Source organism: Mustela erminea, chromosome 10, assembly GCF_009829155.1.
Source record: "Mustela erminea isolate mMusErm1 chromosome 10, mMusErm1.Pri, whole genome shotgun sequence".
NCBI lineage: Eukaryota > Metazoa > Chordata > Mammalia > Carnivora > Mustelidae > Mustela > Mustela erminea.
This window is the reverse complement of record NC_045623.1, coordinates 5,094,305-5,113,689: the sequence shown is the minus strand read 5'-3', so window position 1 is coordinate 5,113,689 and position 19,385 is coordinate 5,094,305. Positions and strand designations below refer to the sequence as shown.

General features: G+C 50.5%; 1 protein-coding gene across 3 annotated transcripts; it reads right to left on the bottom strand.

Annotated features, from left to right (window-relative positions):
• Positions 1-1,461: 1,461 nt before the first annotated feature.
• ANKRD35 (ankyrin repeat domain 35) lies at positions 1,462-19,013 on the bottom strand. Of its 3 annotated transcripts, none has more exons than XM_032301730.1 (15): positions 18,982-19,013; positions 18,459-18,578; positions 13,095-13,225; positions 12,265-12,353; positions 11,844-11,908; positions 10,754-10,811; positions 10,493-10,563; positions 10,093-10,199; positions 9,277-9,464; positions 8,604-8,641; positions 6,419-8,437; positions 4,611-4,700; positions 3,280-3,345; positions 2,202-2,301; positions 1,462-1,664 (listed from the first exon to the last, which is right to left on the bottom strand). In XM_032301730.1, exons 2-14 carry the CDS (start codon positions 18,495-18,497, stop codon positions 2,239-2,241), a joined length of 3,024 nt encoding a protein of 1,007 aa, XP_032157621.1. In that variant the 5' UTR covers positions 18,498-18,578; positions 18,982-19,013; the 3' UTR covers positions 1,462-1,664; positions 2,202-2,238. The 3 variants fall into 3 exon arrangements, with proteins under 3 accessions (XP_032157621.1, XP_032157619.1, XP_032157620.1); XM_032301728.1 differs by lacking the exon at positions 18,982-19,013 and adding an exon at positions 18,838-18,975; XM_032301729.1 differs by lacking the exon at positions 18,982-19,013 and adding an exon at positions 18,859-18,975.
• Positions 19,014-19,385: the final 372 nt, after the last annotated feature.

Sequence of the window (19,385 nt, the reverse complement as noted above, 5' to 3'; positions counted from 1 at the left end):
TAGGAAACAAAGATTTGTTTATGAAATCAAGGAAAATTTCAGGCCTTGGGGTTGTTGGGGTAAGAGTTCATGGGGTTATACAGAGGGAGACTGTTTGGAAAGGCCAGGGGCTGGGAACATTCCATCCTGTGTTAGTATTCACACCACTGACCATTCCCATAGCTCAGCCAACCTGGGATCAGTTTCCACTACCAAAGCTGCCTTCTAACTCACACTTAAAGTTAGCCAAACACTCTCCCCCTGTGTGGATCTCTCCCTCTCACTCTCTCTCTCTCTCTCTCTCAGCAATTTTTTCATTCTTCCCACCCCGCACTCCATAAATAATGATTGTAATAGTCCTTTTATATTCTTTGGTAACTCAAAGAGCAAGAAGGAAAAGAGAGGATCTGTTCCCCTTCATGGGGAACTTGGATCTTTTGATGCCCTTCTTCCAGCAGCTGCACCCTCTCTTTCCCCATCAACCTCTCCTGTCTCCATTCTTCCTGCTTTAAAGCAGTCCTGTGCCCGTCCATACAAATCCCAAAGCTTGTCCTCATCTTCTCTAGGATGCAATCTACACAGCTGCTCTCTTCTGGGCCAACCCCCCCTACAGCCCTGGGGTGGTCCCTGTCTTCCGAGGCAGCCCCTCCCCACTCTCCTTCCAACCCAGTGTGGCTCTCTACGGCCAAACCGAGTCCTCCTACCCAGCAAAACCCAGCAGGGGGCAGGCTGGGAGAAGGACCAGGGAGGAATCCAAACCGCAGTTCCAGATGGGGAGGAATTCGCTGCCTCTCTCTCACCTAGCAGTCTGGCGAGTGGAGGGACAGGAAGGGGAGGAGGCCCATGGGAAGTGGGCAACAGAGATACATTTTTTAAAGTCTAACAGAAGTGGAGGGAAGAAGCCAGCTCTGAGTATCCCTTCCTCCCTTTCCCAGGAATCTGACTTCTCACATCACTTTGTACCTGGGCAAAGAACACAGACCATGTGAGTCTTTGTGCCTCAGATCTAGATGCAGGGTATGACACAGGATCAAATATTTTAGATTGTACAGCTTGAAGGAAATCCAGGTCTCTCAATTTCTCCTTCTTAAAAAAGATAGTGGACGCAGGAATCTCAAGACGGAGAAAAAAGATTAGAGACAGATTTGAGAAAGAGAAAGAGTGTCCATCTCCATTTTCACAGAGAGCTGTTTCTCAATCATGAATCTTGGCCCATTTGTGGGTGTATTGTGAGCAATATTTTTTTGCTGAAGTGTAACAGCAGAGACAATCATAGAGTGAAAAGAGTAAGGGTAATTACTATTTCAGATATACGCACTATGATACAAAGTGTATTTCTTACTGTGGATCATAATCCAAGTTTGAAAGCTGCAGACTTTTGGAGCGATTTGTGATTTAAAAAAAAAGGGTGGGGGGAATGAGAATGAGAAAGATTCCTCCCCTCACTCCCCTTTAAGCAGAGAAAACCAGGACACCCAACACTACATGCCTCCTGCTTTATTTTCCATAGAGCTGGCCTCCATGTGCCCCCTCCTCTGGTCTCATTAGTGCTGACTCCAGGCTTCAGGTTTTCAGGTCTGGGATCCATAATGTCAGGTGAAACCCCACCCACCCATCCCCACCAACTGCCCCCTCCTCCTCCCCAACCTGGTGGAGCCTCTGGCGACCAGGGACGCTCTTACTCCCTGAAAGAAGAAATTCAAGGGTGAAATGCACACATTTCCACCTCCCCAGCCTCCTCCCACCCATGGCAAGATGCAAAGCGGGATGTCATCCACCTGGATGGGAGAAGATGGCCATGTGCACAGAGGCAGCAATAAGAGTCAGAGGTGACTACCCTCTGAATGAATGGTATGCGAGTGAAGGAGAGAGTCTGGGGTTCTAGAGTCCCGCCCTAGCAAACCACTCCTTGCCACTCTGCTACCATGGCTGTCTCTATAGACTGGGCCTTAGGAGAGCCACTCAGCCAGGCTTTTCAGTCCTCATCGTCCCACATCAGACCCCTTGGGTCTGCCTATTCCCTGCTTCTGCCTCTACCCAGGGAGTCCCCAGATTTTGTCTTCTCAATTAATCTCACTTCATATGCTCCTCACCCCTCAGGGCTCCCCAGTGTCAGCCGCCACTGCATGGGGCAAAAGGAGACTCCAAGTCCCATCCCTAAGCCTCTTTGCCCAAGTCCTTTCTCTGGGTTCCTTCCCTCATCATCCAGACCCACAACTCACCACAGAGAAATCGCACATCCCTCAGGGCATGGCTGTCTCACTCCTCCTGGATGCTGAGGATACGCAGCAAAATATTGTACACATCTTGTTCCATGTAGCCCTGTAAGTGGTGGGAAGGAAGGAAAAGGAGATGATGAACAGGAAATGAGGAGAGACAGGCAAGGGAACGTTCTGTGGTTTCATGGAACGCTCTTTCCTCTGTGCCCTGGTTTATAGTGTGTGACTTCTCCATGGCTGTCTCCTAGTCTCTACAAGGAAGATAATGATGTCTACTTGCTGGGACTGCTGTGAGGGTTTAAAAAAAAAAAAAAAAAAAAGATAGTGAATATGAAGCAGAGCACCTGATAGACAACAAGTGTTCAATTCTTTGTAGCTATCATTCTTCCTAATAAAGGAGCAAATGACCCATCTCTTCTTCCTTAGTGAGGGATAATTTGGCTCAGGCTAAAACTGAGAAAAGGCATAAGGAACAGGAAAAGGCCTTCCAGTAGACCAGGGTATTGACAAGGAGGGACAAACACCTCTCCCCACTCACATTCATGCACAACCTCTCTTGATCTACCTAAGGAGATCCAGAGACCTGGCACTGGAACATTTAAAGTCCAACTTTCTGGGGTGCCCAGGTGGCTAAGTCGCTGGGATTGAGCCCTGAGTAGGGCTCCCTGCTCTGTGGGGAACCTGCTTCTTCCTCTCCCACTCCCCCTGCTTGTGTTCCCTCCCTCACTGTCTCTCTCTCTCTGTCAAATAAATAAATGAAATCTGTTTTAAAAAAATAAAGTCCAGGGGCACCTGGGTGGCTCAGTGGGTTAAAGCCTCTGCCTTCAGCTCAGGTCATGATCCCAGGGTCGTGGGATTGAGCCCCGCATCGGGCTCTCTGCTCAGCAGGGAGCCTGCTCTACCCCACCCCAGCCCCCGCCTGCCTCTCTGCCTACTTGTGATCTCTGTCAAATAAATAAAATATTTTTTAAAAATAAAGTCCAAATTTCCAAGAAATGTCAGGTATATGCAGGTAAAAAGAGGGATCCCAAATGCAACACCCCCCGCCCAATGTGCTGTCCCTACCTCCTCCCATGCTCACCTGCGCAGCATTCAGCAGATGGTTCCTATAGGTGGAGATGATCTCGTCGTGATTCTTCTGGGAATCCTAGGAGTGAGCATCAGTGAGAGATCTTGTGCCCACCCTAGCACACCCACCCTGACACACATACTACCACCCCCCGACCAAGGATGAGGAAAAATAGAATGAAGTGGTCAGTTGTTGGTGGTAACACAAACTGGTGCAGCCACTCTGGAAAACAGTATGGAGGTTCCCAAAAAAGTTAAAAATAGAACCACCCTAGGATTCAGCAATTGCACCACTAGGTATTTATGCAAAGGATGCAAACACAGTGATTCGAAGAGGCACATGCACTCAATGTTTATAGCAGCAATGTCTACAAAAGCCAAACTATGGAAAGAGCCCAAATGTCCATAGACAGATGAATGGATAAAGATATGATATATATCTATATCGATATCTACATCTATATGTAGAGATTCTATAATGGAATATTATTCAACCATCAAAAAGAATGAAATCTTGCTATTTGCAACTATGGGGGAGGAACTAGAGGGTATTATACTAATCAAAATAAGTCAGTCAGAAAAAGACAAATACCATATGATTTCACTCAGATGTGGAATTTAAGAAAACAGATGAACAGGGGAAGATGAATAGGGGAAGGGAAGGACAAATAAAATAAGATAAAAATGGGTCGCCTGGGTGGCTCAGTGGGTTAAAGCCTCTGCCTTCGGCTCAGGTCATGATCCCAGGATCCTGGGATCGAGCCCTGCATCAGGCTCTCTGCTCAGCAAGGAACCTGCTTTCCTTCCTCTCTCTCTCTGCCTGCCTTTCTGCTTACCTGTCATCTCTGTCAAATAAATTAAAAAAAATTTTTTTGATAATAAAAAATAAAAATAAATAAATAAGATAAAAACAGAGAGGGAGACAAAACACAAGAGACCCTTAACTGTAGAGAACAAACAAATGGGTTGCCGGAGGGAAGGTGGGTGAGGGGATGGGGTAATTGGGGGATGGGGTAATTGGGTGATAGGCACTAGGGAGGGCACTTGATGGAATGAGTACTGGGTGTTGTATGCAACTGATGAATCACTAAATTCTACTCCTGAAACAAATAATACACTATATGTTAATGAAATTAATTTAAACAAAAATTTAAAAATTTAAAAAAGGAGAAGAAAGAAGTGGTCAGCTATACCAATTAGGCTCCCTTGGCCCACCATTGGCCCAGCCTAGATCACTGCCTGACCAGGCCTCTACAATTCCTAGACTTTTCCCCTCACATACATCACTTCCACTGGCCGCCCTCTTCTCTAGCAGCATCTATTTCTCTGAGGGCCAGAACATACCTGAAGCTGTAGGGCAAGGCGAGCATTTTCTCCCCGAACAGCTAAGACCTCCTCTGAAAGCTGCTCCAGCTTCTTCAACAATTCCTTGATCTGATGCCACAAGGAAAGAAAGGCAACTGAAGTGGCCCAATTCATTTCCCACCCCAATACCACCCACGGTCAAGGTCAATTTCCTTTTAGTGGGTATGTAATATATGCCAGGTACTTTTATACACATTGTCTCAATTAATACTCAAGACATTTCTTCTTCTGTTCTGAGAATAATACTTCACTGAAGGAAGTATTAGTATTCACATTTTGCAGATAAGACTGACTTAAGTGACTTGTCAAAATCATACAGCTAGTAAGTAATGAAATAATGATTTGAACCAAGATCTCTTTGAATTCATGGCCCATGCTCTGAAGTCTGCACTGGATCCTGCCCTATTCATGGCTGTTGACCACCAAGAAATAAGAGATGAGTTTTGTTTTTGTGGTTTGTGAGACTGAGGCACAAACTTGGTTACTGATAACCAGCAGTAATAGGAATGGTGGCAGTAGGAATTATAAAAATAGCTCACTTTTATTTATTGAGTGCTTACCATTTACCAAAAAGCATTTCTAGTATTTTAAATATAATGTCTTATTAATGTAATCTTCCTGACAACCCTATCATTATCCCCATAGTAGAGATGAGAAAACTGAGTCTTAGATGAGATTCGGAGGCTTTAGAGAACTCACCCAAGATCAAGCAGTAAGTTTTGAAACTGAATTTCAAATCCAATGTCAGACTACACTATTTTCTTTTGCCCATTTATCTACATCATCTTTTCCTTCAACGCCAACACAAAATTCCTCCTTTTTTTAATCAGCCCCACTGCACACTGATTGCTATTCCGTATAACATTCCTTGTGTGCCCTCTGTATTATACAAAACATATACTTCCTATATCTTTTTTAAATTTTTATTTATTTATTTTGATAGAGAGAGATCACAAGTAGGCAGAGAGGCAGGCAGAGAGAGGGGGAAGCAGGCTCCCCGCTGAGCAGAGAACCCCAGGACCCTGATTCTCCCTCTCTTACTCCCCCTGCTTGTATTCCCTTTCTGGCTGTCTCTCTCTCTGTGTCAAATAAATAAAATCTTATAAATAAATAAATAAATAAATAAATAAAATTACTAAATTCATTCGTAAATGGATTTTTTTTATGATTCATAAAACATGCCTCCTAGAAATGTACAGCCTTTACACTGAGTTCTGGAGCAATCCTTGGGAAACTCCGGTTTCTAACACAGTGGTTTTCAAACGTTTTTATTTGATTTGGTGTTCTCTTTGCCAATGGAAATCTGTAGAACTCCCTCTGACTGAAGTGGGTGGGGTGGGGAGGAGAAGAGGAGCTAGAGGCTAGTCTACTTTTCTAACCCCCATCAGCCCCCCAGTTACCTCCCCAGAACCCTAGCAAAACCCCAGCAACCTGGGCTAATCTACTTTTTAAGTGAAAGTGTTCATAACCATAATCCCTCCAGGGCAGTAGATAGCTGGCTGCGACCCGCACTGCTTCTGAATCCTGAATCCTCAACTGTAATACTCAAGCCCCCTTCTCTCTTCTGTTTATACCTTAGCCTCACCACTAATATCAACCCCAAATCCTGGAGAAACGAGAAACAAGAGGCAAGACGCGACGCCGACGCCGGGGAACACAACCGTCCTTGAAAACCACAGGTGCTCCGTTACAGGTATTAAACTGACAACACAAAGACAGAGGCAGGCTAAAAAACCCCCTAAACACACGGCCACTTACTTTCCCTACCGGCTGCCCAGCCTGCTCACCTTGGCCTCCTTGTCCCGGCAAGCCCCAATGAGATGGTCCACCTTATCTTTGAACTGCTCAGCTGTTTGCTCAAACTGCTGGGAGCGCGCGCGCAGCTCGCCTGCCTGGCGCTCCTGCTCGGCCGCGCGTGTGGCCAGGTCCCCGCTCCGCCGCCGCTCCTCCGCCACCGCCTGGCGCAGGCGAGCCATCTCCCGGCACGCTGTGTTATACTTTTCTAGCAGGGCCTTCAGCTCCTGGCCCCACGCCTGAGCCTGGGCCACCAGCGAACCGCGCGTTTTCTCGTGCTGCCGCAGGCTAGCAGCCTCCCGGGCCCGCAGCTCGGCCACTTCCTCGGTGGCCTGGTAGAGCAGCTGCTTCAGCTTCCCGATCTCCTGGCTCTTCCCGCTCATCGTGGCCTGGACGGCCCGCAGCTCTTCCTCCAGCTTCCCCAGGTCTTGCTCCAGAGCCGCCACCTGGGGCTGTACGGGGGCTTCTGACAAGGTGCCTGGCTCCCCGCGTGGGGCCAGGGTCCCCCGCAGCTGCTGGTTTTCCTCCTCCAGGCGAGCCAGCCCCTTCTGGGCCTCGCGGTGCTGCTCCACCAGGGTGCTGATGCAGGCCTGCAGCTCCTCCAGGGGCTCGCCTGCTGTGCGCCCAGCACCCCCCTTGCCCACCAGGTCTGGTGGCAGGTAGTTCCACAGCCCTTGGAGGCCACTGCTCTGGGAGGCCAGGCGCTTCCGCAGTTTCTCGGTGGCCTCCTTCTCCATGGCCAGTTCGTCCGTCAGCAGCCCCACACTCCGCCGCAACTGCTGCAGCTGGACCTGCGCCTCTGGCTTGGGAACGAAATCCCGCTGGAGCCGCTGGCTCAGAGACTGCAGCTCCCCCTGCAACCGCTGCCTCTCCTGCCCCAACTCCCCCAGCTCCTCCAGCAAGTTGCTATTGCTCCGTCTCAGTGCTGCTACCTCCTTCTCCAGCTGGCCCTTAGCCGGACAGCCTCCGGGTAGCCGTTCCCCTCCAGGGGCCCCCAAAGGCTCTCCCCGGGCCCCAGGAGCCTTCTTCTCCTTCCCTTCATTCTCTTTGGTGATGATCACCAGGCCTGCCTTTGCGGCTCCCTCTCTGGGCTCCTGGGCAGGGGCCTGAGGTTTGCCCTGTAATCCTGCCTTTGCCCGATCCAGCCTCACCAGCACCTGCTCTAGCCTGGCCTCCATCTTCTCCCAGGCAGCGGCTGCAGCCTCCACCTGGGGTGTCCCCAGAGCCCCCTCCAGGACTGGTCTTGACAAAGCCCCCCGGGCAGCATCCTTTTCTCGCCACACGGCAGCCACCTCCTCCCTCAGCTGTACAAGGAGCTGATTCATGGCTGCTGGGCCCATGGGTTCAGCCGCTGTGCCTATCGGGTCAGCCCCAGGGGCCTGGGGCTTCTCTTTCGGACCAGCCCATGGCTCATCAGTACCATCCCCGCCAAGGGCCTGTCCACCATTGGCACTCAGCTGCTGTCCTGTGGCTTTCCCAGCGGTCTCACACCTTGGGCTCTGGGGTGGCTCTTGTTCTTCTGGCTGGAGCCTTCCTTGGGCTTCATGCTGAATGCCCCCCGAGGCTAAATCCTCAGCCTTCTTAGAAGCTAATGCTGGCTTGGTTGCCACTGCGGCTGCTGCCTGCTGCTGTTTCCTTAGCTCTTGAATGCGCTTGGCCAGCAGGCCCAAGGGACAGCCCTGTTCCATTCCATCTCCTCCAGGCCGAAGACTAGAGCCCTGCCCTCCGGGAGCTCCAGGCTCTTGAGCTAGGAGGAGCCCCAGCTCCTGCACCTGCTCTCGAATCTGGTTCTCCAGGCCCAGGTAGGCTGCAGCCTGAGTTTTCGCCTCTTCAGTCTTTTGCACCAGCTCCTGCTCCAACTGAGAAACCTTCCTCTGCTCCTCTTCATACTTCCACCTCCACTCATCTGGGTATGGGTCTTCCTCCTCTTCCTCTTCCTCCTGCTCCTCCTCGGGTTCTGCTTTCCATGGGCTCTTAGGTGGAGAACCCACGTGAGGCTCAGATGAGGAGGCCTACATAGAAAAAGGAATAGTGAAGTAAAGGCAGGCAGCTAGCCAAGACCCAGGAGGGGTTTTCTTATCTTACTCTCTCTCGATGCCCCCAAGAATCACTACCTAGGGGAAACCCCAGTGAGACAGCCTAGGGTGGGTCGGAAGCAAAAGGCATGTAGGGTCTTACCTTGGATGCAAGATCTGGATGTTGAACAAGCCCCTGACCTATGCGAGAAATCACAGGGAAAATGAGAATAGAGACAGGTCCTCTTCTAGCCCACGCTTTATCTTCAGACTTTTTCTAAGAAGAACATTCCCCCAGTGTGAGGACCCTTCCCACACATGTCTTCATGGTGCCGGGAGCCACCCCTGTTGAATGGGTCCCCAAGAATCCAGCATCCTTGGTTCCCTTATCCTGGAGATGGGCCAGCTTGTTCATTTTGTTTGCTCACTTATTTAGTGGGCATGGTGCCAGGCACTGATGGGTACTAGGATCTCAGTGTGGAGCAAAACAGCAGTGGCCTGTCATCTGAGGGCTTTCCAGTCTAGCAAGGGAGACGGAGGGTGACTGGCAAACCATACAAATAGATGAACAATCACAACTCATAAACATAGAGGTAGTCGAGCCAGAGTTGCCTTCTGAGGGGACACAAGGCTGCATTAAGGACTTTTGCGACCATGCTTTGGGAATTTGGGGTCATTTCACAGTAGCAGCAATCAGTAAGTTAAACTCTAAACTCAAGTGAAAATTCTTTGTCAGAGGGATTATTTCAATGGGAATAAATGGCATTCTAAGCAGCTTCCTGGATGCTAAGGCTCTCAAGGAGAATTGTGAAGTTAAAAAAGGAACTCAGCTTTACCTCCCCGCTGCCCCCGCCGGTTCAGAGCCTGCCGCAGCAGCCGACACAACACTTTGTCTTGAGTGCGAAGAGCATAATGCAGAGCGTCGTGCCCTGTGCCATCCATTGCCCCTGCGTCTGCCCCATGGCTCAGGAGCAGTTCTGCTACCTCGGCGCTGCCTTTCTCACAGGCCAGGATCAGAGCCGATCTGTGAGTGGGGACAAAGCTGGGCAAAGGCTTTCCCCAGGAAATCCAGGAGTCCTGCTTCTAGAAATTCCACTCATGGAATCAGATCTCACTCTGTGTGGCAAGGAGAACCACAGACCCACACCAGCCAACAACAAGGCATGAAACCAGACCACCCTGCCTTGGAGCTGCAGCATCAGAAAGCCAGGAGCCAAGTAGAAGGGCCCTATTTTCATCTTTTCTTTATCAAGGTTCCACATAAATTCTTTATTGGAAAAAGGATCCCATTGTTTAGATAGTGGTTTGAAACCAGTAAATTGAACTAATGGATCCAGAAGTATTGATTCGACTTCCAGGGTCATCTATGCTGGTCATCTATGCTGCTACCATAGATGGTGGTGGTAGCAGCTGAATAGGAAAGTCTAAGTAAAACTTTCTCAGCTCCCTGAGAGGAAAAGTGCAAAGCAGCATGTAGCTCTTCCAAACAACTGCTCAGAAGGAAGGAGGTTCCCAGGAAAAGAGAGACCAATCTTTCTTCCGCAAAACACACGCACACATACACGCGCATGCGCACACACACGTTTGCCCAGGGGCTCCTTTCTAGAGTGGTCAATGCCTGGGTTTGAGCTGGGGAGATGGGGAAGGCTCACTTGTCATCCTTGTCTGTGACATTAACTCGGGCACCTCTCTGCAGTAGCTGTGAGCAGATAGCTGCATGACCCCCCAGTGATGCAATCATCAGGGGTGTCCGTCCGTCCTGCACAGATTGTGGGAAGGGAGGTCACGAGGAGCCAGAGGCTTGACAATTCTACCAAATGCCCTCTCCCGACACCTCTTCAAAAGAAAAGCCCTCCTCCAAAAAAAAAAAAAAAAAAAAAAAAAAAAAAAAAAAAAAGAACCTCTTCTGGGAGGGAAAGGAGGAGGATCAGGGGGAGAAGGAAGAGGAGGCATGCCCCCCTTGCCCCACCCTCCTCATCCCAGAGCTTAGCCAGTCAAGCTCAGAGAGAGCAGCAGCCTCCCTGTGCAGGGCCCTGCCCAGCAGACACTCACATTATCCAGGACATCCAGGAAGGCTTCATGGTCACACAGCAGGAGCACACTGGAGGCACAGCCAGAGGAGGCTGGGAGGATTGAGGGATGATTGGGTTAAGGAGAAGCAGGAAGGACACTAGTCAGACTATGACCCAGCATTCCCTCCAACCATTCAATCTGTCCTGCTCTCCAAATGTCATCCCACACCCCCTGCCTTCTGCCCATGGTCCCTGCAGTCCTGCTTCCCCCCAACCCCCACCCCCTGTCCCCAGCACACACCTGCCCAGTGCAACGGACTACGATTTTCTGCATCCACAGCATCTTCGTTGGCGCCATGCTGCAAACAGCCACAAAGGGAAGCAGCATGGGGCATGGTGGTACCATCCTTATCCCATACCCCCACACACCCCCGTTGGCTCCCCAACTTCCATAGCACTACAGTGAGGGGAAGGAGGACCATGGCTCCAGCCAACTACTAGGAGAGCCAGTCCACTCCTTGCAGATTATAGGCAGCCTTGAATTTCAGCCCCAGTTCTTAAACCTAGGGCCTAAGAAAAATCAGATGATAGACCAATAAGTGTGTTAGGGAAAATGATATCTGAGTCCCCGCGGGATACTTCAGGCTAAGCATTGGGGAACTTGGAAGAACGAAAGCAGAACAGCCATTTGCCCAGTGGCCTGCTGAACTGTGCCTTTTGCACTTTTGGAGACAGGTTTCTGGATTTTCTGCGTGTCATTTCACATATATATTTCCCTTAGTGCCCCTAGACTGCAAGTCCCTTACAAGCAGACAGTAGAAGTGTGGATGAATTTGAACACCTCTGTCCTCCTTCCACCTGCCCAGCCACTCAGCACTCCATCTGCGCAGGGCTCTGCTGATGGCTTACAGAGGACTGGCCAGCAGTCCCCCGGGGAACTCTGCTTTCTGATCTGCCCTCAAGGGCCGCCTTAAGCACGTTATCCGCATGTAGTGGGTGTTACCTAAATGCTTGTGAACTGATGGGTGCAGGATTACCACCTGTCTTTTTTTCTTTTTTAAGATTTTATTTATTTATTTGACAGAGATCACAAGTAGGCAGAGAAGCAGGCGGCGGGGGGGGGGGGGGGCGGTGCGGGGAGCAGGCTCGCTGCTGAGCAGAAAGCCTGCTGCGGGACTCCAACTAGATCCCAGGACCTGGAATCATGACCGGAGCCGAAGGCAGAGGCTTTAACCCACTGAGCCACCCAGGCACCCCGGATTACCACCTGTCTTACTGGGGAGAAGAGCGGTCCATGTGACCCAATAGTGCATGTGACTACAAGGGCAAGATAGAAGATGCTGGGCCCACTTGTTCCCTTCACTAAAGCAGTACTGAGAGGTTGCTCCTACCTGCAGCAGAACTTTGACACACTGTGGCTGACAGGAGATGGTGGCCAGGTGCAGGGCCGTGCTTCCTGGAAAGAGAAAGAGGGGAGATGCAAGATGGATGGCCCTACGCATGCCGATGACTCACAGGGAGGGAAGGCAAAAGACGCACAGATAATCAGGGGGAGATTAGAGAGAGAAGCTCTCAGCCCCACAGGGCCAGAAATTCCTGTTCCCCGAGTACCTGGTACCTGTGGTGGAGGTGGGAGTGGGGGTTGAGGTAAAGCCAGCTTGCAGGGAGGAGCGCCCTGGGAGGATGCTGGCCAGAACTGATGAGGAGAGAAGTGGGGGGCTACACTCGGAACCTCCAGGGGTTGGCCCCCACCACCCCTGTTGCTCTAAAGGGAGAGGCCCGCCGTGGGGCCCAATGTGCGGTCTAACTCACCGTCCTCATTCTTGCTGTTGATGTCAGCCCCGTTCGCAAGCAGTATAGTTAGACATTCTGTCAGGCCTTTGGAGGCTGCCAGATGGAACCTGCCAGAATCAAGGCCAAGGAGCAGAAGGATGAGGGGACTGGGGGATGAGAGCTACAAGAATATTCATAAGTACTACCTGCTATGCTCCTTCACCCCAAAGCCAGTCCCAAAACTAGACAGGGAAGTTCCCCTATAGCCTGACTTTCTGAGGAAAAGGCTCTGTGGCCTACTGTCACAAAGCCAGAGGAGGCTGGAAGCAAAGACAGAAATGAGAGCCATAGGTCTCGAGCAAGCTAGACTATTGCTCAAACACAAAAGAGGGCTGGCCACTGGAAGGGACAAGGGATAATATCCCTCTCATCCTAATCACTCCATCCAGCCATGTGATGCTCACGGCCATTACCACTTTGTTCCTAATTTCCCAAGCTACACACCCTTCCTACTTGGGCAATAAATAGATGCCATCTTTAATGAGTGTACCTGTTTTCTGTTTGTTTCATGGGCTTTATGTCCTTTTCTGCTTTTTCTTTTCCTTTTTTTGGGGCGGGGGGGTGCAGTTCTGTCATTCTGGACTGTGAGAGGGGTGGGACTCAGAGACAATGTCTCTTCCCTCACTGTGTGCAGCCCTTGGTGTGTAGCAAACAAACGCTGATAGACACGCTTGCTAGTCAAGACAAAAACGGCTCTGGGGATGTAGGGCTTCCCGGGTCTTACCTCCTTCAGGGTTTAAGGCTTTTAATGGTAACCACATATGGGGGGGGGCGGGGGGAGGGGGGTGGACTTGGGACGGCTCACTTACGGGGACTGGCCATTCGAGTTCAGCTTGGTGGGCCGGGCTGACTTCCTCGAGGCCAGGGCAGCCACGCGCCCCACATCCCCCCGCTGCACCGCCTCCAGCAGCTTCTGATCACGGCGGTTCCATCTCTCCACCTGGTCAGGGGCCATGGGTTGTGTGAATACAGGGGGCAGGAGTGGGATGGGAAAAGGAAGGGAGGAGATGGCTAGGGTGCCCGGCAAAGAAAAGGGACATCCATATGCAGCTGAGAGACTACTGCTGGCCTTTGTCAGCCCTGGGTCAAAAAGTGCTTGGACTCCTGGATTAAAAATCATGTTCTAGTACTGAAAGTGTAGTATTTAGATGTCCTTTTTTTTAAGTCATCACGTGACTATTGGGGTTAGGTGCGCATGCTCAGAGTGATGCCAGCCATGACTCCTTTCCCCTTTCCTCTCGGGGTCTTGCTGGAGCAAACTGAGCCACATTACCTCTCACCTCCCCAGGCTGTTCAGCCTCTTATCCTCAGATTTATGAGAAGTCAAGGCACCCAGCATCACATTACAGCTAGGAACCCAAATACCCAGCCATTACATCTCTGCCCTTGGGCATTGGGTCCCAAAACTGGGAGGGCGGGGGCAGAGTTTCTTTCTTCCAGCCTCATTTCTATGCCCTTTATGCCCTTCAGCTGGTTGCTCTTCCCCTTCCAAAGCACAACCACCTAACGGCAGAGATAAGGTCTCTGGCTAGGCCTGCAGAGGCAGCCAGAGGCAGCTCCCCTGCTCCTTTCTCCTCTGCCCTCCCTCTTCTTTTCCCTGGCAGGGAGCAGCTGTCCCCAGCAACAGCCACACCTGGGCTTGCATTGTTCTATCATTCCAGCTTGACTTTTTGCAGGTGGTGGGGGTAATTACAATAATTGAGGTATCACAGGGCATGAGAGACAGCTGTGTAAAAACACCCAGGGCTGAAGCCCAGAAAGGCCTGGTTGGATCCAGAGAGAGGAAGGGAAAGGAAGAAGGGATGCAAAAGTCTGTATGATGGTGAAAAGACTCCTGGATGAATATTTTGTCAGCAGGCCTGAGGTGAAGGCCTGGGTCAGCTACTTTCTCAGCTATGTGACCCAGGGTAAGCAAATGAACACCTCTGTGTCCTCATCTTTGACACGTGGGAAATAACTACCTCATCACGTTGTGAGCATTAAGTGAGCTAACCTCATATAAGGCATATAAAATCTCTTCGTAAACTGGAAAAGGCCATACAAGGGTATGGTATTCTTATAACCAAACAGGAAGTGGTGACGGATTGCTGGTGGCACCTTAGATTTTATGAGGTGTCATCTCAACAAGAAAGAGGCCTTGGGAGGAGGTGGGAAAACATAGGGTCTGCAGAAGCCAAATAACCAATTTTCAAATACTGTTTGCCCAGCCAGGGAAAATTATATAGCAAAAACAGGGAAGTTTTGAAATGCCCAAGCCATAAAATGATCTCAGGCTAGGTGGATTCTAAGGTAATTCTTGTAATTCTTCACAGTCCTTTCCAGTGCTATTTCGATTAGCCTCTCAGCATCCCCGGAAAGGACTTAGAGCTGATATAATTGGATCTATTTGAGAGCAGAAGAAACTGAAGCACACTAAGGTTGGATAACTGTCCCAGATCACACCACAAAACAGGGTAAAACTGAGACCAGAACCCAGGCCACCTGGCACCCACTCCCGGTTCGCACCACCAGACCACACACACTGCTACAGAGTTCTGGGAGAAGGTTTCCTTATTACCATGTAACCAGTCTAAGACTGCCTCTAGGCCAAAGCCACCCACCCACAGACGCTACTCCCTGCACAGAGAAGAGTCTCCAAACAGGTTGTTTCTCAAAGGACAAAATAAGCCAAATGACTTCTCCCTATACCAAGTAGACTTTGGGACCTAGGAATAATATCATCTAATGTCCCTTGGGGACCAGTTAGCCTCAGAAAAAAATCTGGAAGCTATAATTATATCTCCCTCAGGGGACACTGCCATCAGCTGACCTCAATCTGAAGTTGTCTGTTTAAAATCCTGATTCTAACGCTTTTCTATCCTTGTGAATTTCGGCATGTAACAACTTCTTTGAACCTCAGTTCCCTAGTGATGTAACAGGCCACAGAGTAAGGGCACGATAAAGGCTAATCCCAATCCCCATCCTTCCCAGCATTGCTAGCACATTTTGGATATGCCAGCAATTCAGGGGTCAGAATTCTCCCTTCAGGGGAGCGAGAGGAAGAGCTCTTGCTCTGTATCAGCCAATGTATAACGGCCAGGCTGTAGAGACAGTAAAGGGGCTCCTTAGCAAAGTAGATACTTTTCTTTCCAACTAGACAGCTCTAAATCTGCCTGACTTATTTCCTATAATCTTGTTCTACTAAGAATTTAGAAGAGATGGAAAATTCATCATGACCAAACCTCTGCAGAGCTAGGGTGAAGAAGGACAGAGGGATGCTTCCGAATTCCAAATCCATCTACCGCTCATCCCAGCGCCTCTGGAAAAGAGGCCCTGGATGACCATCCCTGCCTCAGGGGAGCAATCACCACTTTAATCAGCAGTGTCAAAAACAAGGATAAGCTTTGTATTTCTGCAGCCAAGATTAGGGGGCTTTTGTAGAAGTAATTGCAACCTCTCCTTATCTCTGGCTGTGTGCTGGTAAGCTTCCTATTGAGATGGAACACACCAACAGCAGAGAGAAAGAGTGGGTACACCTGTAGGACAGGTGATTGGAAATGGAAAGGCTGTTCTAGAGGAACCAGGAGCTGACTCACAGTTTAGGGTTTTTTTTGTTTGTTTTCTGTTTTGTTTTTGTTTTTTTTTTAAAGATTTTATTTATTTATTTGACAGACAGAGATCACAAGCAGGCAGAGAGAGAGAGAGGAGGAAGCAGGCTTCCCGCCAAGCAGAGAGCCGGATGCGGGGCTCGATCCCAGGACCCTGGGATCATGACCCGAGCCGAAGGCAGAGGCTTTAACCCACTGAGCCACCCAGGCGCCCCTGTTTTTGTTTTTTAATGCAACTAACATTCCTCCAAGCTGATTCAGCGCCAACTGTTTAAAGCTATTTTCTGGTCCACTTCCTACATAGGCAGAGTAAGCTAATATGTAAGACACCTTCAAAGGCATCCTCTATTTGACTAAAATAAAATGAGATCATAAGAGCTAGGGGTGTGTGTGTGTGTGTGTGTGTGTATAGCTTCCTATATTCTGGATAATTTAGATTAATTTGAAAACGATCCCTGAACTGTCAGCCCTGGTCTCAAAGGAGGCAGGGCTTTGGCCCTGGACCCAGGGATGGGAGTGGAGACAGGCAGGGAGAGTCCCTGGCACGACTTGGAAACCAGGTTTTGGGAGTGGCCGGGAAGCCTGTCACACTATTTCTCTGACAAACGGGTTCAGAGTGGTTAACCACCCAGGGAGTGGAGGAATTTATCATAAGGGTGAGGAAGTTTCAGGAGGAAACAATTTGCAGCTGACACTGGCCTAGTTTTAAGCTCTTTGCGATCCCATCCTGACTGAGAAACCAGTTTTCTTTCCAGTTGGATAGTTGTAAAGCCACCTGATTTACTTCCTATGAGCTTGTTATACTGAAGAGAGTTTAGAATGGGTGTAAAGTCTTCATTGCCAAAAGTCTGTAGAGCTGGGGTGAAGAACAGAGGGATGGATATTTCCAAATTCCAACATTCAGTCCATTGCTCCTTCCAGAACTTTGGAAAGACTGGAAACCAAGGATTGGAGAATTGGGAAAAATGAAATAATCTCCCCATTCCTAAGGGCAGGCAGACTCCACAGACCTGAAAGGAAAGGGAAGTGTGGAGGACTTTCAGTCACTAGGGAAGAATCCATGTGAATGAGAAAATCATTATCAGTTAAGACAGAGTCTGAGTTGCCTCAGTTGCTGGTACCTATACTAGTCATCCAGATAATGCATTTTGATTGGTTGATCTATGCATGTGGAGACTATGTGAAGAAGCAGTTGCAAGTGGGACAAGAACAGGCCTCAACAGAGTTCCTACTCTTGCCTCATAGCTCGCTCCCTTCCAAGCTTCTGCGGCCTGCCCTTGAAGAGTGTGAGCTGAGCATTTCTCATGTTTGCTTATGAATGACACCAGTAAGTCGGGTTAGGCTGAGTAATATTCCCACAGGTCCACAGGTCGTTGGCTACTCACTTCTAAAAGAGCCATAATCCCAATCTCCACAGAAAATGCCATCCCCAGATAGGAGGTATCTGCAGGGAAGAAACAGCTACACCCTCTCTGTGTGCCCTACCTTCTATAATCAGCCTTGTGTTGGGTTCTGGGAGAACGTGGGGGAGTCGAGTGACTTCTACTGGGAACTCTGAGCATATCTACTCTATCCTCTTCTCCTACTATCATCTTTCCCTAACTCAGTCCAGGGAAGCAGAGAGTACAAGCCCTAAGCAACTGGATGAAGGTTTAGAATGAAGGAAAATTCTGGGGAGAAGCAGGTGGAAGGCCTTGACTGGCCCAAGAACCAGTCTGATAACCAGACACTGCGGTGAGCTGGCCAGGGTGAACTCTGTGGGCAACTTACCCAGTTCCCTGGGGAGCAGCCAGACAGCTATGCCTCCTCTGCTAGGGCCTGTCAGGATGGCGGACTGCAAGATTAACCCACAGAGAGCAGGCAGATGGAAGTCGGGGCACAAAGGGTGTGGGACAACCGCTGGGAAGAGAGGGGCAGAGGTTGATGAGGGAACAGGAGGATACTGCTGGTGTGGGAGCAACCAATTGGAAAGAGGGTTCGAATGATGTCAGAGAGCCAGTGGTGCTGATGAGAGAATGGGAGTGGAAGGGCCATGGGGTGAGATGGGGGCAGGGACAGAGGAGACTATGAAATAGGGCTTGGGGCAGGCACAGACCTTTGTTGGGCTGAGAGGAAACAGCAAGGATAGAGCTATATGGGAGAGGATTGTGAGGACAGGTCAGGGCTGAAAATGGGGCCGTGGCGCAGGACTTGGGACATAGAGCGGAACTTGGGGCTGAGCAGGGGCTGGGGATAGGACAGATGCTCGGAGGTGTTCAGTACTAGGAGATGGCAGAAGTAGACAGGGCCTTTGGGAAGGGGCAGGGGCTGCAGGAAACATCTCAGAAGTTGGAGGTGTACATGCTAGGACGACAAGAAAAGGCCAACGGAAAGGAACTTGGGAAGGCCCGAGGTTAGGAAGGCAAGTCAGAGGCTAGCGGACAGGGCCTTGAGGAAGGCAGAGCCGGCAGGCTGCACTGCGGGAGTGGAAGCGCTGGAAAGACCCAGAAAGAGAAAAGGCGATAGTGCATGAAGACCGGACTCAGAACTTCTGTCACCACAGGGCTTGGACCCCAGCCCCATCCTCCCAGACATTTTGGCACCTACCGCCACCTGTGAGCTGGAGCAGGAGAAGAAGCGCTTCATGGCCGGGGCCAGGGCCACGGGGGGCGGGGACGCGTGGAGAGCGGGGCTACAGGTTCCCGAACCCGAGGGACTCGGCTGTGGCTATGCGAGAGCGAGCTGTCAAAAGCCAAGTGGGACCCGCTGCGGACCCGCCCCAGGTCCCGCCCCAGGTCCCGCCCCAGGACCCGCCCCAGGTTCCGCCCCAGGTCCTGCTGGTTTCAATCAGAGACGAGAAGCCGAGAACCAAGCTTAAAACTCCGCCCCTGGCCCTGCCCGACTCTGACGTTGCAGAAGCAAAAAAACCCGCAGTCTTTGGCGGCGACTTGGGCTTGGTCTCAAACCTCGCTCTCCCAAACCAAACCTGTCTCCAGCTCCAACCCACACGGTAGAAGGTAGCACTCCCGCAGGGACTAAAACTCCTCTCCCAGCCCCGCTCCCCAGCGCAGGTTCAGGTGCAGCTCCGGCCCAAGCCCCGCCTCGGGCCCGCCCCTCCAGGAGCCGTTACTGTAGGCCGGCAGGTCCGGGATTCGTTGGGTGCGCTGTGGTCTCACCAACTGTCGCGTTTAACCGCTGGTGACCACACTCTTATTATATCCAGAGACCTCTGGCCCGCGTAGTTTACCTCTGCTTCCTCCTCCCATTCCCGGGCCAGAAACCCAAACACAGAAGAGGCTTTGAAGAGAGCTGTTTGGAAACCAGAGGAGATGGGGGTGCAGAGCAGAGGACTGTGCACTAACGGTGCATGACCCTTCGCAATCTGGGAAACAAAACCTGAGGGGAGCGGGATCGGACTTAATATTGCAACGCAACCTCTAAGTTAGAAAACAGCACAGTGGGAGGAGAGAATACTTATTTTAAGCAGCCCCCATCTGAAGTAAACACCGCAAAACCATCTTCGCTATTTCCACT